The following is a 24076-nucleotide window of genomic DNA, read 5'->3' as shown; positions in this document are numbered from 1 at the left end:
ATAATTTTCATTCTTCCCTCCTGGTCCCTTTTGAATATACTTCTTCTTTAAATATGTATTAAAACACTCACTATGAGCTTTTATCTAAATCTTAAAAGCAAGAAATTCTAGTCTTCTTTTACCCAACTGAAATGTTGCAAAATAGAAAAACATGGACAGGTGCAATGAAAGTTTTATAATGTACTTTATAGTACATGAATTATCTTCTAAAAATTAAAATAAGTTCCAATAAATGTAGAACCATAAGTGGTGGGTGCTCTGAAATCAAACTCATATAAGGAAGTCCCTCAGGTTTAAAAAATTTATTTATTTATTTATTTATTTATTTATTTATTTATTTATTTGGTACCTGGAATCAAACTCAGGGCCTTGTGCTTGCCAGGCAGGCCCTGTGCCACTGAACTATATCCCTGGCCCTCATTCAGCTTTTACATTAAAAACAAAAAAAAATTTGAAAAACTATGACAGAACATCTCTATTTAGACATGGGAAAAGATGCATTGGAGTTGAATTTAGTGTTGTCTCTGTCTTAGAACAAAGCTGTCATTATAACATCTATATATTTAAATCTTCAGCTTATTTCTCACTAAAAGGAGCTTAAGCTGGTTGCAGTAGCACACACACCTGTAACCTCAGCTACTCGGGAGGATCACAAGGTTGCAGCCAATTTGGGCAACTTTTTAAGACTCTCTCAAAACAGAAAATATAAGAAGTAAAAACCAAAAAGGCTGAGAATGAAGCTCTGTGGTAGAGCACTCCTGGGTTCTATCCCCAGTACTTCCAAAAACCTCAAAACTGGAGCCAAGGATGTAGCTCAAGGGAACAGCACCTGCCTGGGAAGTATGAGGACCTGAGTTTGATTCCCAGCACCCCCCAAAACCAAAACAAACAAACAACCCTCAAAACAACAACAAAAACCGGCTTAATAGAGATGAGCTTTTTCTGAAAATAAATAAACAAAGGTAGTAATTTCCTCTTAGAAAACCGAATACTTTCCAGCTAATTAAAAGCAGTTCATATAAGTTGCATATTTTTAGAAAGTTCTTAAGACATACTGATAGGTACTTTAGTATAGAAGATTATCAAGTGTAAGAATTATATCATGAGGCTAGGGATGTTTGTTCTGTGGCAGGCACAAAACAAAAAACAAAAATAACAGTTTGCTACTCGGTAGCAAAAATATCAATTATAAACAAAAATGATAATTTCAAAAGGTGATAACTAGAAATAAAGTCTAACTGACTAATATTTGTAGGTTTCTTTATGTGTTGGATCGAGAAGTAACCTTAAGTTTAGGACATTAAAACTGAGACAAAAGGGGCCGGGGATTTAGCTCAGTGGTTCTGCTGCCTGCCTCACAAGCTCAAGGACCCGAGTTCGATCCCTGGTACCAAAAAAACCCCAAAAAAACCTGAGACAAAAGACTAGGCAAACCTGTATATTTGCAGCAAATGGCATGTTAATACAATCTGTATTGATGGAAAGGTTTTTTAAAAAAAGATGGTGGTCAAGGAAATGGCAGGGGAGACAGTGGGAGGAGATGGTCTGTTGGGGTAATGGGAGAAGGAACCAATAAGGTTGACAATGGACTGGACATAAGAATGAGTGAAAAGGCAAATGAGTTCCCAGTTGGTCCCAGCTGGAATGTGGAGGATGGGAGCATGTGCTCTGCTTTGGAGTTCTGGTTCTGTCGGGCCATGGGCTATTGTATTCATTTCCTATTGCTGCTGTAACAGGCTACCACAACTTTAATGACTTGCAACACCACAAGAACTGATAGCTCTGGAGATCAGAAGTCTGAAATAGGGCCAATTGGGCTGCAATCAGGGTGTCAGTGGGACTGTGTTTCTTCTGGAGGTTCTAGGGGAGAATTATTAAATTTTTTTTTTTTTTGTACCAGGGATCAAATGAGTGACCTTGTGCTTGCAAGGCAGGCGGCAGAACCACTCAGCTAAATCCCAGGCCCTTTTTTTTTTCTTTTTACCGTTTCTAGATGCTACCCACATTCCTTGACTCATGATCCCTTTGTTCAACTCTAAAGCCTGCAGCATCATATCTTCAGATCTTTCTCTGACTCTGACCCCCCTGCTTCTCCTCTTATAAGGACCTTTGTAATTGCATTGCACCCACCTGGTCATGTCTCCATCTCAAGATCTGTATTGCCATATAGAAGGTGACATATTCACAGATTCTAGCAATTAGGACATGGACCTCTTGGGGGTCGTTATTCTGCTCAATAAGCCTCTACCGGCTGGTCTCTGACAGGGTCACAGATGTAAAAGTAGGAAGTTAAGCATTGACGGACCTATTGTAGCAGTGGGATTGGAAGGGAGACTAGGGAGAAGGTGCTGGCTGGGAAGCCAGGGACCAAGCCCAGAACCCTGGTGGCATCTGTAGGTCAGACAGTGAAGGAGCCAGCGAAGGAGTCTGGGGAGGAAAAATGAGGGAGTAGGGGATATCAGGAAAAAAGTGTGTCCTGTGTGTCCTGGAGGAGATGGCCACTCATGTCCAGGGCTGCTGAGAGGATGAGGAAGATGAGGGCAGAAAGGTGCATTGGGTTTGGCAATCTGAGACATAAGGACTTGACAAGAGCGGTGTCAGCTTGGGGTGGGTGGGTGGATGCATACACACAGGTTGGATGTGCTATTCTGAAAACTATGCAAATATTATATTTCATAATTTAAAAAATGTACAGGGCCAGAGATTTAGCTCAGTGGTTTCACCGCCTGCCTTGCAAGCACAGGGGCCAGAGTTCAATCCCCGGTACCAAAAAAAAAAAAAAAAAATGTAGAGTGATGGGAATTGAGGAAGTGGAGAACACATTTCATTTCTGTCCCTCATGCTATACTTTCTAGTCTGTCCTCAACCCACCCCAGCCACATTGTGACCTTTCAAAAGCACAGACTGATCACGTACTTCCCCTTATGAAGTCCTCCCCAGCTTCCTGCTGCCCCCAACATGAAGGCTTTGGATATTTGTGGTTCACTGTTTCCAAGCCAAGCCTCAGGTCCCCTTCTCTGCCTGCCCTGCTACACTGCCCAGCACAGGGCAGTCCTGCCTGGGGAACAACGTGGATAGTGAGACTGGTGAGGCTGGGCTTGGGGTGGGAGATAAGATGCTTGCAGTCAGGAATCACAATCTCTATTTCTGATAGGAAAATATTATCACTGAATTCTGAGTGACTCTCAGGAAGCCAGCACTGCCTCCAAAGAACCAACTATGACGCTGGTGGCCCCTGGGGCTCCCATCCCCCATCCCCACAAGAGAACAGAGATTTTACTTACCAAGAGAATCCCCCTTCTCTGTGGGGTGGGCTACAGGTCCCCATAATGCTGAGGCTGTGGTCCTGAGCTCAGAATCTGCCTGCCTTTCCCGTGTCTGGGCTGTCTCCACAGCACCAGATAGCCAGTCTGTGGACCTGAGATGGGAAGACTGTGTCTGAGCAGGCAGCGGGGGGACAGGCAGCCCTCGGCCAGCTCTGTCTTGCTCTCTGCCCTACCACTCAGGCTCCTGGTCACCAGTCCTAGAATCAACAGGACCTCAGCACCCCTACATCGATGCTCCCTCACCCAGGATGCAATCGCTTGCCAACCTGTAGGTAAGTCAGTCCCAACTCTAGGAAGTGCTCCCCAGGACCCTCTTTCTGGGGATCACACTCATCCCAGTCCATTTACTCCTGGGTTCCAGCCCCCCTCAGTGAGCCTTCCTTCCATACCAGTGCTCAAGCCATCCCTCCAGCCTTGGTCCTCACCTCTCCTGAGGCAATCCTATAACAGAAGCCATGCCTAAAATTTATCGAGTGTTTGCCGTGTGCCAGGCACTCTGCCAAGTGTTTCATTTACTTTTATCCTCAAAATCATGTGTTTTAGAGGAGAGGAAGTTATAGTCAGAGAAGTTAAGTGCTTTGCTTCCCAGTATGACTAAGGTCACACCTCTAGAGTTGGTGGCACTGTAGATGCAAACCTCACTCAGGCTGATTCCAAACCCCAGTGTAACCCAACACAATTCCTTACACCTCAGTGGAGTTCAACCCCACTTGTCCCCATCTAACTGTGGCCTTCCCAGTGTCTAGCATGGGGCCTGGCATGTAATATGTGCCTCTCGAATGAGGCATGAACTTGATTCACTCACTAACCAGATCTACCCATCCCATTCAGTCCAACTTATCAGCCACATACTGACAACCCCTGTCTGTGTGAGTAGAGCCTTTGTCTCAGTGAGAGGCGCTGGGCTCTGCAGATTTTCTGCCCAGACAAGTACACAGTCTTGTGTACACGCTGGGGCTGGAGGATTCTGTGGCTCAAAAGACAGTGTCCTGAGGCCCAGTGGGAGGTAGTGCGGAGCTCCTGCTTCTGTTTAAGGGTTGTGGGGTAGAAGATTCCCCAGGGTCTTCAAACCTGAAGTGTATACGGTCCATTCAGCAGAACTTCGGTGTCTTGCACACTTCCTTGGTGGTATACACACCCACCAGTTGTGCTTTTCTACCCTCCTGCCCCCTCTCCAGACCAGGAGCCTCATGAGGAAAAGCCCCAGGCTGTAATCATTTCTGGGTCTCCTCTCCCACCAGTTACTAGGCCAGAAACCGAGCAGACATTTGCTGAATGAGTAAATGAGGCAGGGGCTAGGCTCTGTTTCCTGGCTATGTTCAGGCCTGCCCAGGAAGCCCCCAACTCCAGCTCCTGGAGGCTGCTTAGGAGGCCCTGATCATGACTGCCCTGTGTGCTCAGACCTTGCCTCTCAGGGTTCCTCCCTCTTTGCTTGTTGAACTGTTTCAGAGCATGTCCCCATCCCAAAGGGGAGGTACCAGGGAGTGACAGTTGTCCGGAACCACCATGGTGTCTTGGTGAGTAAGCATGGGAAGGGGACCTTGGCTTTGATCCCAGAACTGACTCCTCTCCTGGCGAGGGGTGAGCTAGCTGTTCTGGTGTCCCCTTCCTAGTTGAGCCACTGAGTTCTGGGATAGAGGTGACAGTGTGGCTGTGACTAGGGCACATGGGGCTGACCCAGCCTTTCTGCTCCCCTCCTTCCTCTCTCCCCAGATATGCATTCAGGTGCAGGCCCGGCGGCCCCACAGCCTCAGCTTAGAACTCACAGGTGCCTGCAGCCTGCTGACCCCTGACTTGCGGCCCTGGGCCCAGGCCAGCTTCTTTGACCTTGGTAAGGAATGGAAGCTCTCTGGCCTTGGGAAGCTCTAAAGAGATCCCTTTGGGTCTCCAAGGAGAGGTACCAGGCCACAGCAGAGGCAGAGAGACACTGAGGCAGACTCAATGTGCTTTGTGAAAGGAATCATCACAGATCTAAATGTGAGCTTGTCTTGGGGGACCGTGCAGCCTTCTGACTCAAGCTCCTCCCTGTGCATTTCTTAAAGAAAATCTCCTGGCTCCGGATGCATATGTGGATGCTGGTAACTGCAACAGGAACAGAAGAGGAAGTACAGGGCAGGAGGAGAATGGAGCCAGGAAGTCAAGGGCTCTGGAGGAAGAGGAGGAAGAGGAGGAAGCTGGTGAGAAGGGAAAGATGTGGGGTTCCCAGAGCTGCCTCCCAGCTGGCAGCCTCCAGAGGTGTGGTGTGCCCATCTGGAAGAGGGGGGTGGGCAGTGGCTGGCCAGTCCCTCTGTACCTCCATCTTACAGGTGGGGAAACTGAGACCCCAAGAGTGGGATTCATGGCAGGATTCATATAGCAAGTCAGAGCCCAAGCAGGTTCTAGCTTTCTCTTTGCCTCTGAATCAAGAGCTTCACTCTTGAGACCTTCCATGGTTTCTCCTCTGAAATGAGCATTGGTGTGTGCCCTGCTGCAAGGCAGGATGTCTTGCCCTCACTCCTGCCCAAACCCCTTGCCCACTCTGGCCTGCTCTGCTGTCTTGGTCAGGCACTGAGATCGCCATTGTCTTGGATGGCTCAGGAAGCATTGATCCTCCAGACTTCCAGAGAGCCAAAGAATTCATCTCTAACATGATGGAGAAGTTCTATGACAAATGTTTTGAGGTGAGTTTTCCTTAGGGCTGGTCTCATAGAGTCCATCACCTATCTTTTTCTGAGTAACAAGCAACTTCAAAATAACCACCATTTTATTTGCTTGTGGTTCTGTGGATCAGATATTTGGGCTGGGCGCAATTGAGGGGCTCTTTTGTGGGTCTTGCCTGGAGTTACCCTGCAGCTGCAGACATCTGGTTGGTTGCTTGAGTGGCACTAAATGGTCTGAGATAGCCTCACTCACTTGTCTGGGTCATGTGTCTCAGGCAGGCCAGCCCAACCATTTCATGGCAGCAGCATCCCAAGAGGTCAAGGCAATGCAAGCATTTTCCAGTGTCTCACTGGCCAAAGCAAGTCACATGGTCAGTGCCATAGTCAGCACGGAGGGGCCTACCGAGGGAGTAGATTCAGGAAGAAATCTGATTCACTGGGGCCATGACTCTAACACTCTCCACCACCCCTACTTGAGTGGAGATTTCCCTCTGCCTTAGCTTCTCCTTCTGCCTGGGGACAAGGTAGACAAGCTGATTCTCTCAGCGCTGCCAGGGGGAGCTATCTTGGGGCAGGGGCGGCCTTGGGCAGGGCAACTCTGCCAACCTCCTCCTCCTGTCCCTCCCCTCCAGTGCAGCTTTGCCCTGGTGCAGTATGGAGAAGTGATCCAGACTGAGTTTGACCTTCGAGACAGCCAGGATGTGAGTGCCTCACTTGCCAGGGTCCAGAACATCACTCAAGTGGGGAATGTCACCAAGACTGCCTCAGCCATGCAGCACGTCCTGTGAGTGGGATACTGACTGGCAGCCCTACCAGGGCTTGGGGGCATCATGCCTGGAGGAGGTGGCTAAACAGATCTGAGAGAAGAGGGAGTGTCCTGTAGAAGCTCTCCAGGGACTTCCTCTGGCACAGTACAGCAGAGTGCAGACATGCTGCCCGGGTTCACATCTGGCTCGAGCTTGTATGTGTGTGACCTTGGGCAAGTCACCAGGTCTCTCTGCTTGTTTCCCACTTCACTGATCTTTTTTTTTTTTTTTTTTTTTTTTTTTTTTGGTACTGGGGATTGAGCTCAGGTCCTTGTGCTTGCGAGGCAGGCAGCGGAACCACTGAGCTAAATCCCCGGCCCTCCCACTTTTAACATGAGGATGTTAGTCCTTGCCTCGCAGATTTTGTTTAAATACACACAATGTTTATGACAGCACTTGGCACATAGCAAGTGCTCTGTGAGTTTTACCCCCTATTTTTACATCAGCACTATTCCCCCACACACCTAAAAGATAGCCTTAAACAATGTCTAGCCCCATTCTGTCAGTATCAGGTGAGGAGCTGGAATATCTGTGTGGCAGATGTCTCGCTGTGTGACACAGGGGTATCGCCATCCTTCTCTGTGCCTTTGCTCTCCATTTTGGGGGAGGGCTTGTTAATCCTTTCCAATTCTAAAACGGGACAGTGGATAAAATCTCCGCCAGAGCACAGGCATCCCTCTGGCAAAGTTCTCTTCATTCCCTCTCCTACTTAGAGACCACATCTTCACTCCAAGCCGTGGCTCCAGAAAAAAGGCATCCAAGGTCATGGTGGTGCTCACGGACGGTGACATATTTGGTGACCCCCTCAACCTCACAACCGTCATCAACTCAGCAGAGATGCAGGATGTAGAGCGCTTTGCCATTGGGGTAAGAGCCAGGTGCAGGCAGACGGCTCCTGACCCTGCACAGCCTGGATGGAGAGGACCTTCCAGAGGGGCTTCTGGAAGTAGTGTGGCCAAACCCTCTCTAATCACAAACCCTCTTTCCTGTCTCCTGGTCCCCATGTCTGGTGCTCCCTATGGGTCTCCCTAAGGAAGGCTCACTTCCGAGTTGCGGTCACAGCTTCCTGGCCTGTGTGATGGGGAGAGCCCGAAGGAAGCTTCCTGGAGAAGGTGGTCCTGAGCTGAGCTTGGCAGACCAACAGGAGTGGCTGGCCTAGGTCCCAGGGGAGGCAGGAGAGGGCTCTGTGGCCACAGGGAGCAGCATGTGTGTTGCTGGGGGAAAAGCACGTGGTTTAGCAAAACTGGATTTTTGTTTGGAGAGTAGTGGGGAGAACGGAGAGCAGGGAAGGAAGGGAAAAGGAGGGAGGCAGGCTCCGGAGCACCCACCGCCTGGGGGCCCCCATGCAGGTTGGAAATGCGTTCCAGAAAGTTAAGACTGAAGCAGAACTGAAGCTCATCGCCTCGACCCCTAGTGAGACCCATGCCTTCAAGGTGACCAACTACGCAGCGCTAAACGGGCTGCTGAGTAAGCTGCAGCAGAACATCATCCACACAGAAGGTGAGGGTCCAGGCCTGGGCCATGTGGCAGCCTCTCAGCATCCAGCAGCAGGCTCCAGCCTGCTGTTCCAGCACCCTGTGCCACCCACCCAAGCCTTTGCTGGTCTTTTCTGTAGAGACAATAGTATTCTCAGCCCTCCTCTTCTCTCATAATCTCCACGAAGCTCTGGTGAACTGAGCTGGTGCTGGAGAAACAAGGACAGCTGGGGCATAATTCTTCCTCCTAGGACTCACAGATGTGGAAACTGGGGCCCCGAAAAAGGGAGTGAACCACCCAAGTCTACTCAGCCAGTAGTTGCTAAAACACAATCCAAACTCCACTCTCAGCTGGGTGCTCTTCTCCTTACACCAAACATCCACCCCTCAATGTGGCAGTGTCTCACTGGGCTTCTTGGCTTGCAGGCACCGTGGGAGAGGCCCTCCGCTACCAACTGGCACAGACTGGCTTCAGCGCCCAGATCCTGGATGAGGTTTGTGGCCACACAGCCCAGACAGGAATTCCAGGGATCACAGTGCAGGGCCCTGTGGCGATGCCTCTGAAGGGTAAAGGGAAACACATCTGCTTGGTCTCCCTGATCTGGACCACTGAGACAGACAAAGGAATGGTCACCCTTATTCCAGGAGGTCATTTTGTTGTATGTGCTTAAGGATTGGGTCATTTCCCTTAGACATTCAAGTAAACCAAGATTTGGCCTGGGTTGGCTTGCCAACCAAGTTTCTTACTGCTCCCAGAAACAGATATGGCACCTGACCCTGATGGAAGCACAGTTACCAACCCAGGAGGCTTCCGGTGAAAGAGAAGGACTTGAATGCTATTTTGCTCAATCGGACTTTTCTTTCTTTCTTTTTTTTTCTTTCAGTATTGAAGATTTGACCCAGGGCCTTTGCACTAAGCTACACTGTCAGTCCTTTATTTTTTAGAGACGGTCTCACTAATGTCCAGGCTTGAACTTGTGATCCTCCTGCCCCAGCCTTCCAGTGTGCTGGGATTTTAGGAAAGTGCCACCCTGTCAGGCTAATCATTCTTTAAAAAATGCTTAATATCCGAGTCCCAGGTCCACTTCTGGAGACACACCTGGCGTGATTGGTCATGGGTACAAGGCAGGGACCCACTGTTTGGCATCCCACCTTCCTGCCTGCAACTCTGGCCAGGCTATGCCGTGCTGCTGAACCTCACCTGCTTCCAGCAAGGTGTGCTGCCCTGGCACCTGGATCCCAGCCTCTCATTTGGCCCCATTCTTGTCCTCTGCAGGGTCAGGTGCTCCTCGGTGCTGTCGGGGCATTTAACTGGTCTGGGGGCGCACTGCTCTACAACATGCAGTGCCGTCAGGGCTGCTTCCTAAACCAGACTCCAGCAGATATGGGAGCTGCACAGTACAGCTACCTGGGTAAGGGCAGGGCCTGTGGGCTACCTGGCAACCTGGGTGAGGGTGGGGCCAGACTGGTATGCTGAGGTTATGTGTTGGTCTACACATTGAGATTCCTGGTAGAGGAAAGTCCTGGTTGGTGACATGGGTCACACAGGATGGGCCCTAGTTAGGGACCCTGAGGTTGAATATTCTGGGTGGGCACAGGGTGGGCTTGGGTAGCTGTATAGGGGAGAATGAGGTCTCTTCATTAATAACAGTGGGTGCCTGTGAGCAAGCAGGAAATGTGTGTGAACAAGTGTATTTTGAGCAAAGCAGTATATATGGTAATGTATGTGTAGCACATGTGTGTGATGGGGCATGTGTGTGACTGGTGACAGTGCATCACTAGATTTTGAAGGCCTGGCTGGGAAGGTGGGGTTCAGTGGAGTAACTTAGGGAGCACCTATTTACAGTCATACCACCCTGCTCCAGGTTACTCAGTGGCCGTGCTACACAAGGCCCATGGCATCTCCTACATATCGGGGGCTCCACAGTACAGGCAACGTGGGGCCGTGTTTGAGCTCCAGCCGGACAGCAGAGAGGCCACCTCCTCTCGGGTTCTGGAAGGAGAGCAGGTACCTGCTGGGGACCCATCCCCCACACTTATTACAGACAGGGATCCAGCAGCCCTGGGGAAAGGGATGGACCCTGGTTGGGCAAAGCTCAGGCTCCTGGGTCGAACTCAGTGGCTCTGCATGTCTGCCAGGTAGTTCCCCATTGTGAGCACTAGGGTGCTCACATGATTCCATGTCATTAATGAGCAAATTGCTTTGAAACAAGCTCATTTTGGGGACCCAGGAAGAGCATAAGCAGGTGTCAGCCTTGCTCAGGAGGTGGAGGGGGGATCCCTGCCACTGCCCATGTGCTGAGTTCCTCCTGGGCCGTAGTTGGGGTCCTACTTTGGTTCCGAACTGTGCCCTGTGGACATCGATATGGATGGAACCACAGACTTTTTGCTGGTGGCTGCTCCGTTCTACCACGTCCATGGAGAAGAAGGCAGAGTCTACGTGTACCGTCTGCATGAGCAGGTGGGAGAATCTCTGGCCCTGTGAGCTTGTCGAGGCTGTGGCTGCCAGAAGCCCTGCCTGGCTGCAGGGGCCAGTGATGGGGAGTGCTCCGGGAAGAGGGCCGCCCCTCTCCCACCCGAGGGCAGTTGTCTATGATAACATCCCTCGTAGCTTTGTGGTTGGTGAAGGATGTGCTGTCTGTAATTTTACTTGGTTCTCATAGTAATTAGAGGAGGTAGCTGTCACTCCCACTTGCAGATGAGGAAGCTGAGGCTCGCGAGTCTGCATGATGCTGAGACTTGTGAGTTTACCTAGCAAGGATGCAGAGAGCCATGCCTGGAGCCCAGCCTCCCAATTGCCCATTCAGGACTTTGTATGAGTGCAGGGGGCAGCCTCAAGGTCCTGTCCTTCAGGCAGGAGGACTTCAGCTTTGCTACCAGCCCACTGTGTGACCTTGCGAAGGTCCTGCACCTTTCCAAGCCATAGACTCACTGCAGAATAGAATCACAAGCTCATGAGTGTGTTCTTTGGATGGCAATGATGTGACACCCTGCAGGCCTTTCTTGAGGGCTGAGCTGCTGGTTTGCTTTGCAGGACGGTTCCTTCTCGTTGGCTCACGTGCTGAGTGGGTATCCTGGGTTCTCTAGTGCCCGCTTTGGTTTTGCCGTGGCAGCTGTGGGGGATATCAATCAGGATAAGTTCACAGATGTGGCCATTGGGGCTCCCCTGGAGGGTTTGGATGTGGATGACGGGGGCAGCTTCGGCAGTGTGTACATCTACAATGGACACCAGGATGGCCTCTCTGCCCGCCCCTCACAGGTGACCGTGGGACTCTCTCCTGCCTCACTTCTAGGGCCCTGACCTCCCCCAGATAGGAAGACTGAGCTCCATGTCCACTCTGGGCCTCAGTGCTGGCCTGGCCTCTGGTGGTTGAGGGTCCCAAGGGAGGACAGAAGTCACCCTGCACAGCCTGTCAGGCCCCGTGTCCTAATGATTCTAGCTCTCTCTCAAATCCAGCCCCTCCTCTCCATCCCCACCATCTCCATCCAAGCTCAGGCCTTGGTATCCCTGCCCTGACTCCCACCCTGCCCCAGCTCCCCGTGTCCTGCCCAACTTCCACCTGTGCCTTCACTGGCATTTCTAAAATGTAACCCGGATGACATCATTGATTCAGAAAAGCCTTTGCTGAGGCCCCGGCCTCACATCAAGCCTTGTTTCCTCCAGAAACTTCTCCCCACCCCCAACCCCACCCACTGCCCTAGCCCCTGGCAGTTCCCTCAATCTCTCCATCAAGTTCCAGGCCCCACTCACGTGTCACTTGCTCTGGGAAACCTCCCATCCTTCCTGATTGTAGGTTAAGGGCTCCTTTGGGTGAAAAGGTGGGATGATGCTGAATTGAATAGAATGAGAAAGAGCTTTTCTTTTTCTCCCCCTTCCATACCTCACGCCTGTGTCTCTCCCTCTACAGTGGATCAGAGCCTCTTCCGTTGACTCACGACTCCACTACTTTGGTGTGTCTGTGGCTGGTGGCTTAGATTTCAGTGGTGATGGCCTTGCTGACATCACTGTGGCCACACTGGGCCGAGCAACTGTGCTCTGGTAGGCATCTGCCCTGCCTCCTGGGACCCCTGGCCCTAGCTCACCTGCCTGCCCTGCTCTTGAGGGATCCATGTGGACAACATGCACCAAGGGAAGGAGGAAGTGTGACTGTTGAGGACACAGGTTCTGGAGTCTGTCTGTCTGAGTTTGAGCTCAGTTCTAATTTGCCAGAGTGTCTTTGGGCAGATTATTCAATGCTAAGTCCTAACTTCCTTATACATAATGGGGAATAATAATTGTGTATACAGAATTATGAGGATTATAAGAAGGAATATATGTAGAGTATTTAGCATAGTTCTGAGAGATGGCTATTGTTTTAGTAGAATTAGTATTAGTATTAGTACTAGGGCCTTTGTGCTTCACCCTAACATGAATTGAGTCCATGGCTAGAAGTAAGGCTCTGGTGCTCCTCCAGTAAGCTACCACTCTGTACCCATCTTGGCTGCTGCTCACAGGCACCTCAATCCGAAATGGAGCTCTGGTTCTCACTCACCCTTCCTTCTCCCAAATCTTGCCTATCAGGCTTCTGGTCTTGGCAAATGGGCAGGACCACTGCCACGGGAGCCTTTCCTGCTTCCTCTCTCTGACCTCCATTCTCCACCTAGCAATCAGTGGTCCCTTCACTCGCTGCCTGAAACCCTCAATGGCTCCCACTGAGAGCAAAATTCCAATTCCTCTCCATGACCCACAGGGCTCTCTGTGACCCAGCTCTGCTGTCCCTCCAATTCCAATATCCTATTACTACCTTCTGTCTCACTAATTGTGCTCCTGCCACACTGATCTTCATGTTTCTCAATAAATCAAGCTCATTCCTGCCACAGGCCCTTTGTATGGCTGTGCTTTCTTTCTTTTTTTTTTTTTGGTACAGGGGATCGAATTCAGGACCTTGCGTAGGTGGTAGCACCACTGAGCTAAATCCCCGGCTGTATGGATGTGGTTTCTGCATAGAATGCTCTTCCCCCTGATCTTCACTTAGCTGGCTCATTCTTGTTAACAGATTTCAACTTTAGTACCTCTTCATCAGCCAGGACATCCCTGACCATCCAACCTACATAGCCCAATTTCTATCACATTATCCTGTTTAATTTTTATCATAGCAGTTTCAGGACATAGTATTGCTTGTGGTCTGCTTTTCCGTTAGAGCAGGGACTTGTCTCTTTCCCCACTGTCTCCTGAGGACATAGAGAACTCCCTGCAGATTGGAGATGTTCCATAGATATTCATCGAATGCATGAATGAAGCAGTCAAGCACTGATCCCAAGTCATGTGGTTACTTCTTGTGGTCCTCTTTGCTGTTTTTTTTAGCTCACGACCTGTGGTTCACCTGAAGGTGTCCATGACCTTCACCCCTAGTGCACTGCCCATTGGCTTCAACGACAGCGTGTACGGGCATTTGTGTTTTGAAATGAGTTCCACAACTGTGGCAGCTGAATCAGGTAACAGGCAGCCAAGTGGCCCTCTGCTGTTGTGGTCATTGCTCACTGGCTTCTGTAGGGGGCAGGGAAAGAGGCTGGGATGGGGGCCGTGTGAGCTCTTGGTGCTTGAGATTACTTTTCTAGCGTTTTTGTCAGTAAGTTCCATTAAATGTGAACTACACCAGGAAACGGGGGGTCTGATGTCCCATGCACCCTCAGTGGGAGAGGGGCCTTGGAGCTCTTCCTTAGGGTTGCGGGGTGGAGTTTTGGTGAGAAGCCCTTCTGAAAGAAGCTTCTTCTCCTTCTCCATCTCTGACTGAGAATGGGTCCTCTTTCTGAGATACATTTATTTCCCTTCTTCATATGTCTCTGGGCCTGGGTGGGACTGGATAACCTGCTGGAAGCCTGGCCTCCCCATCCCCTCACCTGACCCTCACTGGGAGATTGTTTCCAGGAAGGGGAGGTGGGCTTGGCTCTCAGCCTTGGTGTCTCCTGCCAGCCCAGGAGTTCCCCTCCAGAACAATTTCTCAGCAGTACCTCAGTGCTGAATTGCTCAGTAAGATTCCCTAAGTGGGCTTGCTGCTCACTGCAGGCCCGAAAGCAGTCCCCAGGGCACCATTATCAAACCTGAGGGCAGAAGTGCCTGACCTATCTATTCCAGGCACAGAGAGCCTGCTGAGGGCTTTGTGATGCTGGGCAGGTAGGTGTCTTTCCACTCTGGGCTCTGGTTTCTGTTCTGCACAGTAAGGGAGCTGACCTGTGTGATCTCTGAGGTGCTTCCTGCTCTCTTATGCTTAGGCTTTACACTATGGTTTCTCTCTCTATCCCGTTTCTCTCTCCATCCCAACATCCTGCCCAATCACTCTTCCCAAACAACGGTAGACTCAGCCCTAGGCTCAGCCCGGGGAATGTGCTGTGCTGCGCTGAGTGTGGGCCCAGATCTTTTTTTTGGTACCGGGGATCGAACTCGGGTCCTTGCGCTTGTGCAGCAGGTGGCGAAACCACTGAGCTAAATCCTGGCCCCCAAGGGCCCAGATCTTTAAATGAAAAACTTTCAAGGAAGTGCCCCAGGGAAGGGGCCACTTGGGGACTTTCAGGAGGGGCTCACAAGGAGCCCGGGCAGGCTGGGAACTTGTTTCCGGGCCTTGCCCATCCCAGCCTCATCAGGAAGGTCTGGTCTTCACCCCCAGGCCTCAGGGAGACAGCCCTCAACTTCACGGTGAGTGTGGACGTGGCGAAGCAGAGGAAAAGGCTTCAGTGTGCAGACACGAGGGAGTGCCTGAACCACCGCCTAGAGTGGAATAGTGAGCCCCGCCTCTGCAAGCACCTCCAGCTTGTCTCCACAGAGGGAGAGGTGAGCGCAGGAATTGATACAAGAGTCCAAAGGGATCTGTGATACTGAGAAAAGATTTGAGGTGCATACCATATAGGAGACACACCCACACATACACATGAGGTGACTAAAATAATCATAACAAATCAAGAACCCTAATGGCATGGGAGATGTAGATAATTACATCAAAAATACAATGAAGGCTAGGCGTGGTGGTGCATGTCTGTAATCCCCTCACTTGGGAGGCTGAGGCAGGAGATTGCTGGGAGTTCAAGGCCAGCCTAGACTACATAGTGAGAGTTCAAGGCCAGCCTGAACTACATAGTGAGACCCTGTATAAAAAGAAAGAAAGAAAAAGAAAAAGAAATGACAATGAAAGAGACTGGGCTGGGAGTGTAGTTCAGTGGCAGAGCACATGTTCGTTGCATATGGGAGGCTCTGGGTCTGGTCATCAGCACCATTAAAAAAAAAAAAAGAAAAAAAAGAAATCTATGAACATTGAACACTGTATCTCTGACCTTCCTAGAAGCTGGACAAAAACACAGGTACTTCAATCAATGATGTTTGTCTTGGTAGTAAATCAGAAATGTTTATTATGTTGTCTTATCTCACTTGATACCAGTGGCTGAAGTTCCTTCTGGTAGTCAACATCCAAAAATATCAAGCAGTTAAAAGGTAGAAATAGAAAGACAGAAGTTATCATTTAGGATGGCTTTCTCCTGGCAAACTAGAGACGTGGAAAAAATGTATTTGTTTGGACTCAGACCTTTAAATGAATTAGAACTTTGGGCCTATAAGGATCCTTTATTCCCATAAACAAGCTCATGAATTAGACTTCTGACTATAAGTCTGCTTTCAAGGTGATTGTTAATTGGCTTAAGAGCACATCTGTGACTTTCCTTAATAAAAGCATAATTACATTTTCCACCAGGGAATCAAGCTAACTTGGTTTCATGTATTCAGAGCTGTTCTCACTGCAGAAAGGCTCACTTGAACAAAGAACATAGCAAATGGGATCCTCAGCTCTCTCCTTGCTGTCAGTTTCTACTTCTCTCCTACAACCTCCATGCTGCTTTGAGAATGATCTTTGTAAACTCAGATGTGACCATGACTCTTCCCTCCTGCTACTCTCACTGCCTTCCAAATAAAGTCCAAGCTAGTTCTTACCCTTGATGGCCAGAATCCCTTTGTGACTGGGGTAAGAACCACAAGGAGTTATAAGACCTGAGGCCATGGCAGACCAAGGGCAATTTTTCCCAAACTCTTGGCAACTTTGCCCTTCAGCCTGGCTTATCTGGAAGATGTGTAAGACTTCTGATCACCACTTTGATTTTCTTTCTTTCTTTCTTTCTTTCTCTTTCTGCCTTTCTCTCTCTCTCTTCCTTTCTTTCTTCCTCCCCCCCCCCTTTTCTTTTGTACTGGCGATTGAACTCAGGGCCTCTCTCTTGCCAGGCAGGCACTGTGCCACTGAGCTACATCCCCAGCCTGATTTTTATTTCTCAATGACTATATAAAAGTTGAAAGTACTCTTCTTGTCATCTTCTCTCCATGTTCACCTCTGACCCCACCTTCCACGGTGACCCCGCAGCTCTGTGAGGAGGACTGCTTCTCCAACATCATTGTCAAAATTAACTACGAGCTCCAGGCTCCTGAGGGACGGGAGAGGCACATCTACCCCATCCTGGACATTTACATGGAGCCTTCTGTGATCTTCCAGGTGACTCTGTTCCCAGCTGGGGCCCACACTCCTAGGGGCCACCCCAACAAAAAGCACCTGCTCCCCTGACTTCAAAGAGGGCTAGAGTTGGCAGGGAAGGTCTTCAGAGAGGAGTCAGGCTCATCACTGTACAAATGGGGAAAGAAAGAGAGTCCCTGAGATGGTGTTACCTGGCGTAGGGCCTCACTGGTAGGTAATAGGTCTCCAACCATCCCCCAAAGCTTGTTCCTTTATGGCTCACTAAGATGCCCACTATGTATTTAAGGAAGCATGTGAATACATTGTGTACTGGGTGCTCACTTAGTGAGTGTAACTGAGGACAGTCTGGTGGGGGTCCCTTGCAGGGCTGGACTGGAGCTGTCCTGTCATGGGCTGAAGGGAGAGAGCCCTTTGGTGTACCTGCCTATTCAGGCATTGGTCGGGGTCTGCAGGTTGTATGTCTGGCCCTCTCAAACCTTCAACAAGTTAGATGATTCAGAAAAGACTGGGAAAACTAATGTCATAGAGTTTTGGTGATAAGCAGATTGTCATTCATTATATATATTCTCTTTTTAAAAAACTTGGCTTTGAAATATTTAACTTATTAAAAAGTCACAGTGATCATTCAGAGCCAGATGCAGTGGTGCACCTGTACTTCCAGTTACTCAAGAGGCTGAGTGGGCTGGGGATTTAGCTCAGTGGTTTCGCCGCTTGCTGTGCAAGCGCAAGGACCTGAGTTCGATCCCCAGAACCAAAAAAAAAAAAAGAGGCTGAGTCAGGAAAATCACTCGGGCCCAGGCTGGGCAACATAGCAAGATCCTGTCACACGCATGCATGCACACACGCACGGACGTGCAAATGCCAAGAGTTTATACAATTTTCATTTGAGAATAAATTACAGATATTATACCTCTTTACTTCCAATACTTCAGTATATGTTTCCTAAAACAAAGGCATTCTCTAACATAGCATAGCACAATGATAAAAATCAGGAGATTAATACTGATATAAATATTTTATCATGAGATGCTTTGAGATCATGTATGTATTGTTTAATATTTATTTATCAGTCTGACCTTAATCAATTATTACTATGGTTGTATGGGAAAGAGATTTAAATATTTTTATTCTATCCATAAAGAAGGATGAGAAAAATTATCTGGTGTGGCCACATAGCTATTACCGAAGAATGAGTTCTCGCTGGGAATTTAGATGGCTGGCTTCACCCTGTTCCCTTTCACTGGGACTGGATGAAAGAGAACAAGCTATTTGGCTATATAAAAACCCAAAAAGCCCTGGACAAAACTGGTGACCCAGTTAGATGGAGCTCCACACTCTGTCTTCTGCAAACTGTGACTCCCTTCTCCAGGAAGCAGAAAGTCTCCTTTCAAGCTCTGGGCTCCTGTTCCAAGCCCAGGCCACAATAAAAACAGCCCTACAGAAGCTGCCTTGGGGATCACTGGCTGTTGGGGAGACACAGGCAGAGACTCCCCAGCTAAGGAGATAACTGTGTTTCCTTCATTAAAAAAATAGACCCACCTATTTTAGAATGTTTGATTTTTCAACTCAAACTGGGACTTTTAAATCTTGAAGAGGCCTATTGAACCACTTGTGATTTTTTCGAATTCCTTTATTATTTGTATTCAGGATTACAAGGGAAATAGTAACCTACCGAGAACACAGCCAGGGAGTGGAGGACATCCGAGGAGTGGACCTGTTGATATTTGGTCAGGTGACCTTGGCTCCTGCCCCAGCTATTCCCACCCGTACTTGAAAGGGTTATGTTTTCCTTCACAAAGGTTTTTCCTCCCCAAGTGTTTGGAGTAGCCAGCTGCTTGTGAATGCTGCTGTTTAATTCACATGACGTGAGTGTGCCTGACTTTGCACCATTCCACAATTCCACACCCACCCTATTTTTACCTTTGCCAGAAGCCTGACTGTGGATGTGTCCATGTTGCGGGCCTAACCAGGGATGTCACAGCCATAGCTCTCCTGGCTGTGTAGGCTCAATCCCAGCCTGCCAGCCTTTGCTACTATCTGGAGCTTCCGGAGTAAGCAGGGAGGTGTCCTAAGCAGAAGATCATAAGGCAGGGCCACAGGTAAGTCAAGACCCCTTGGCTGACCTCACCTCTTGTTGTCTTGTTACAGCTGCCCTACGAGAAGGCCTGCAAGAATCAGCTGTTTTGCATCGCTGAGTTACAGCTCGCCACTGCCATGTCTCAGTGAGTTGGGTGATGCCATAGTTTCTGCAGTTAATTTACTCCTGAAGATTTACCCGGGCAAACTTCTCAGCAGGATCCATTGCTCACTTCCTTCTCCTCTCCTGTCATGGTCCTCCAAAGGCTTTTGTGGTTGTTGTCTGAGCCACTATATGAGGGAGGCCAGACAGAGATTTGTGTCTCCGTTTTATAGACCAGGAAGCAGACACAGTAGCTGAGGCCTTTGAATAGGGTCACAGTGATCATTTGGTGGATTTAAACCCAGCTCTTGACATCCGGGATGATGTTTTGTTCATGACCCAGTGATCCTCACTCCTAGGGCTAGTTCCATTAGAGGTAACCTGTTTTCTGGCTCACCTCTTAGACAAATTCATAATAATTCATCAAATATCTCTGTGCTGAGCACTGGAGGCACTGGGAAAACCTCCAGGAGAACATAAACAAAAATTCTAGCCCCTTTGGTGCTTTTCGGGGGGAGAAGATAATAGATAAATAAATTCTATATTGAGCATGGAATGCATAAGGCAGGGAAGATGGGAGTGTTGCAGGTGGGGATGAATCTTTAAATCAGGTCAGGGAGGCTGATGTTTGGCACATATATAAGGAGGTGGGGGAGGCAGCTATCTGGGTGTCTGAGGAAAGAGCAACTACAAATGCCCTGGGGTGGGAGGTTGCCTGGCAGGTGGGAGACAGGGCAAGGACTCAGTGTGGTTGCAGTGGGGTGACTTGGGGTGACTAGAGTGGGATGAAAGAGTAATATGGGCAGTCCAACAGGGCTGCATCAGCCCTCAGAAGGGCTTTCACTGTGAACAGGGAGACCACATGGTGATATAATCTTGCATTTTAACACTGTAGCCCCTGCTGATGTGTGGAGAATGGATTGTAGGAGCAGAGGCAGAAGCAAGGAGATAGTAATTACTATTGCAATGATGCCTGTGAGAGATGATGGTGGCTTGGATCTGGGTGACAGCAAAGAAGGTGGTTACAGTACAAAGTGAAAGCCCATAGGGTCTGTGGGCAGAGTGGAGGAGGGGAGTGAAGAGAGAGCACAGCCTGGGCATGCAGCCCGACACAATCTTTTTTGGCTATTTACATTTAAAGTAATTAAGCTGAAACATAATCAAAAATACTAGTTCCTTATAGGCCCTGCCACATTCCAAATGCTCAATACCCTTGTTTGACCAGTGGTACTAGACAGCACAGACAGACCAGTTCCGTCACTGTACATTCTGGGCGGGCTAAGAGTGTTCCCACACTCTGAATTTCAGAACTATGGAGTTGCCAAGAACTGAACTGAATTGGGAGTTCGATTTTGGACATTTGATGGTCTTCAAATGCCTTTCTGGCTACTAGTGCCACGGGTGTGTCATGATACTGAGGGCTATTTGGCCGGAGTAGCCATCTATGGGGACGGATTTGTCCCCTGAATCCTCTCAGATATTTGCAGGTCTTGCATCTCAGATGTGCATGGCTTAGTGGTGCCTATCACTAAGGACCCAATTCAAGACCTTCCAGTGCTTTAGAATCCTGACTAACAAGTAGTCACAGCTCTTTCCACAGGGAGTTAATTGTAGCTAAGAAGCATCCTGGCAGTCAATTCCCCGTGAAATAGATGCAGCATGCACAGCTTGTCCTGCATTGCCCCCTAGTGTACATAGCAAGCAAGCGCTTCCATTTCAAAAGCATTACTGAGCCCAATCCTCAGGGTCCCAGTGACTCAGTGATTTTTTTACCTTTCTACAGACAGGGATCCCCTAAAAAAGCAATGAAACGTACAGACCCATCTCCCTAAACTATATGTGCATACATAAATGTTGGTATTCTGGGACCTCTGAAACTGTCCCTGAGCCTCAGGTTAAGAAACCCTATTAAGAAAGAAGGTCCAAAGGGGAAGGGGAAGTGGAGAGATTGGGGAAAGGAAAGAAGGGAAAGGAAAAATACGAGAAAAAGCAAAAAGAAGAAAAGAAACCCTGTTAAATATTCTGATGCAGCTCAGATCTCACTCTTGGGCCCTAAAGCAGTATATCCAATAGGCATTCAGCACTTCCGTCTCATTGACCTAGAGGTACCTCTTCTCGTTTCCCAGACTGAACTCATCTCCTGCGTCCTGGGGTCTTCCCCTTGTGTTCTTTCCCTCAGTGAGTAACACCAGGGAGCCACCTGAACAGGAAACTCAATACTAAATCCCCTCCTCCATTGCCTTAACACCTCTGACTCTCCTCACCCTTCCTCCATCTCCACTAAGGTTGTATTTCCGGCCTGTATCACCTCTTGGAAGGATTTCCAACAGCAAGGCTCTAATTGTATCTGCCCCCTATCTTTTCCTCTAGCTCTTCTGGCTGTGATAAGATGCAAACCAGAAAAAAGCAACAACAAAACACAAGCCACACTACTTCCCATATCTGCACATTTCTTCTTTGGACATTTCAGATAGTTTGAAAGTTTCCTTTGTATTGTTACTGTGTCACCCCATAGATCTCAGAAGTAGTTAACATAACATGTGGGCAGTCTGCTGAGTGGGCTCATGTCTTGAACCACAGCTTTTTAGTTAGATGGGCCTGAATGATTTTTGCAGGAGGGAAAGCTAAAGCCATGAAAGAGGGCTTTGCTGGGTGTGGTGGTGCACACCTGTGATCCTAGCACTCGGGAGGGTGAGGCAGGAGGCTCTCAGCAAGTTCAAGGCCAGCCTGGGCTATATAGTGAGTTGGAGGCAAGCCCAAACTGCATAGCAAGACCCTGTCTCAAAGCAGGGAGGGCTTCGTAAGAAGGCAGAATTGTGTGTGGCTTGTGTATACTGCTCTCCAGTGCTGTGTGGAGCACCTGACTTATATACAGTGTCCCATAAATATTTGTAGAATGGATAAATATGTGGCATGAAGAACCTTACCTAGGGCCACAGTGATGTGGTGGTAGAAAGAGGATTTGAGTTCAACTCTCCCAACTCGGGAGGATGCTAGACTTCAGGCAAATTGGCCTCTCTTGATTCCTTTTCTTCCTCTACAACGCGGAGAGTAACTGTTCCATTTGATAGGGTTTTAAGGGGATTAATTGAGGGTATGAAGCACAGTCTTGGCACATGGAAAGCACTAAGTAAATGGTAGCCATTGTCATCTCACCCAGCGACTGAGATGGGTGTGGCAGCCCAAGTGTTGGCTTCTTTGAGGAGAAGAAGATCTAGGCTAAATGTATCCTTTAGACAATTTATCTATGTAGTTAAGAATGTGCTATTCTACTGTATTTAAGTTTTTACAGATTAAATAAATTGGTAACACTTTTATCTTTACCCTGTGCAGGCAGGAATTGGTGGTGGGTCTCTCCAAGGAACTTACCATGAACATTAGCCTAACTAACTCTGGGGAAGATTCCTACATGACAAGCATGGCTTTGAATTACCCTAGAAATTTGCAATTTAAGAGAATACAAAAGGTAATTGTGGCAGCAGTGTTGAAAACATCCACTCATATCTTTCCCCTGCTACACGCCTCCTTTTTGTGTGTGACAACCTCCTTTCTGGTCTCCATACCTCCAGCCTCCTGCTCTGTCCAGTAAATGATTAATGATTAGATGAATCCTCTCCAATTCAACTGTATGCTGTAGATCCAGTCTCTGTCTTAAAAACTTCTAGTGGCACCGTTTCATATACTCTTCTCTGCATACTGCCATTCTTTCTTTCTTTTTCTTTTTCTTTTTTTTTTTTCCCACACTGCGGATCAAACTCAGGACTTTGAGCTTGCAAGGCAGGTGCGGTGCCCCTGAGCTAAAACCCCAGCCTCTGCTGAGTTTGTGTGATGCTGCCTTTCTTAACCAGGATTCTGAGAGATAAATAAGCTCAAAAGCTCTAAGTCATTGAAAAAGTAAAAGTTAGCCAGATATGGTGGCACACACCTGTAATCCCAGCACTCTGGGAGGCTGACGCAGGATGATCACAAGTTCCAGCCCAGCCTGGGCAATCTCACCTAAACTCCACCCACTCCCACAATCCTCTATAATCCTTTAATAACTCTGGGCTTTTCCTTTCTTGGGTGAAACTCCTCCCTACAGTACACTTTTCCTCATTTGCAATGAGTCAGTAAACGACTTTGTTGCAACTACAGGTTTGTCTCCAGTGGGCTAGAATAGCATCCATTATATGAAAAAAAAAAACAACAAACACCCCAAATTATCTCCTATGCATCTAGAATAGAATTAGTGGTGTACAATCCATGGGAGAATTGTTTCCTGTATTCAGTGGTCCACATGAAGGACCATAGTTGAAAGGGTGATGCAGTGTTTGAGCCCATTCTGGCTTCCATTCCATCTCTGTGTGTGACATTTGCATAGGTCCACATCCCAGTTCAAATGTCTCCTCCCTGTGAGGATTTTACAGGGTCCTCCTGGTTGGAATTCATCTTTCCCCACTGTTCCTCTCTCAAACCGCTCCCCCCATGCTTTCTATTCAAATGACAGGGGCCAAGTCTCATTTATTGTATCCCCAGCTCCTGGCAGGGTGTCTGGCACTGAGAAAAAAAAAAATCAGTGAATGTTTGTTGAATTGGTGTGAGAAAACTGCTCTTTTGCTCCTTAAGAATGGTGTCTTATTCTGTGTTAACAGCCTCCCGCTCCAAACATTCAGTGTGCTGACCCTAAGCCAGTTGCATCCATCCTGGTCATGAACTGCAAGATTGGTTACCCCATACTCAAGAGGTCATCTGTAAGTCTATCCTGACTGGTGGGTCTTCTCACTACCCTGGAGCTGGTGTTATCCACATCCCAGTCTTTCTGTGGTCTCTATGCTTCCCTTTACTGAAGTCAACCCATGGCAGTGCTCAGAATTGCTGTTTGCTCTGAAAGGAAGGATTGGTAAAGGAGTAGTTTGAGTATATAGTCATAGACAGAGTGTTGGCTCACTCCAGGAAAGCAGAATGAAGTTGGGGAGGGGCATCAGACCAAATTCTTTGTGCTACAGGAAGCCTCCCCAGTGGTTTCCTAAACTATAGAAGGGTGGGCCAGGGATTTAGCTCAGTGGTTCTGGCGCCTGCCTTGAAAGTGCAAGGTCCCGAGTTCGATCTCTGGTACCAAAAAAAATTAGGCTCTAAACTATACAAGGGGAATTAGAAGGGGAATAATGCCACCTGCCCTGCTCACTCCA

At 48.6% G+C, this 24076-nt stretch overlaps 1 protein-coding gene across 3 annotated transcripts in view; it reads left to right on the top strand.

Annotated features, from left to right (window-relative positions):
• Positions 1-24076, top strand: part of Itgae (integrin subunit alpha E) — a 60965-nt gene that overhangs the window by 24511 nt on the left and 12378 nt on the right. For all 3 annotated transcript variants that reach the window (XM_021238132.2, XM_021238131.2, XM_021238130.2), the window contains exons 3-22: positions 3507-3598; positions 4776-4843; positions 5040-5157; positions 5369-5503; positions 5871-5986; positions 6598-6749; positions 7485-7638; positions 8121-8271; positions 8673-8740; positions 9523-9658; positions 10112-10254; positions 10567-10707; positions 11281-11505; positions 12155-12285; positions 13591-13721; positions 14891-15054; positions 16622-16750; positions 18878-18951; positions 22242-22374; positions 23540-23638. In XM_021238132.2, coding sequence (XP_021093791.2) covers positions 3507-3598; positions 4776-4843; positions 5040-5157; positions 5369-5503; positions 5871-5986; positions 6598-6749; positions 7485-7638; positions 8121-8271; positions 8673-8740; positions 9523-9658; positions 10112-10254; positions 10567-10707; positions 11281-11505; positions 12155-12285; positions 13591-13721; positions 14891-15054; positions 16622-16750; positions 18878-18951; positions 22242-22374; positions 23540-23638 — 2560 coding nt within the window. The remainder of the gene's footprint in view (positions 1-3506; positions 3599-4775; positions 4844-5039; positions 5158-5368; positions 5504-5870; positions 5987-6597; positions 6750-7484; positions 7639-8120; positions 8272-8672; positions 8741-9522; positions 9659-10111; positions 10255-10566; positions 10708-11280; positions 11506-12154; positions 12286-13590; positions 13722-14890; positions 15055-16621; positions 16751-18877; positions 18952-22241; positions 22375-23539; positions 23639-24076) is intronic.

Source organism: Heterocephalus glaber, unplaced genomic scaffold (assembly GCF_053883595.1).
Source record: "Heterocephalus glaber isolate CG9 unplaced genomic scaffold, H.glaber_assembly_v1.0 deba00001564, whole genome shotgun sequence".
NCBI classification, from domain to species: Eukaryota; Metazoa; Chordata; class Mammalia; order Rodentia; family Bathyergidae; genus Heterocephalus; species Heterocephalus glaber.
This window is presented reverse-complemented; position numbering and strand designations above follow the sequence as displayed.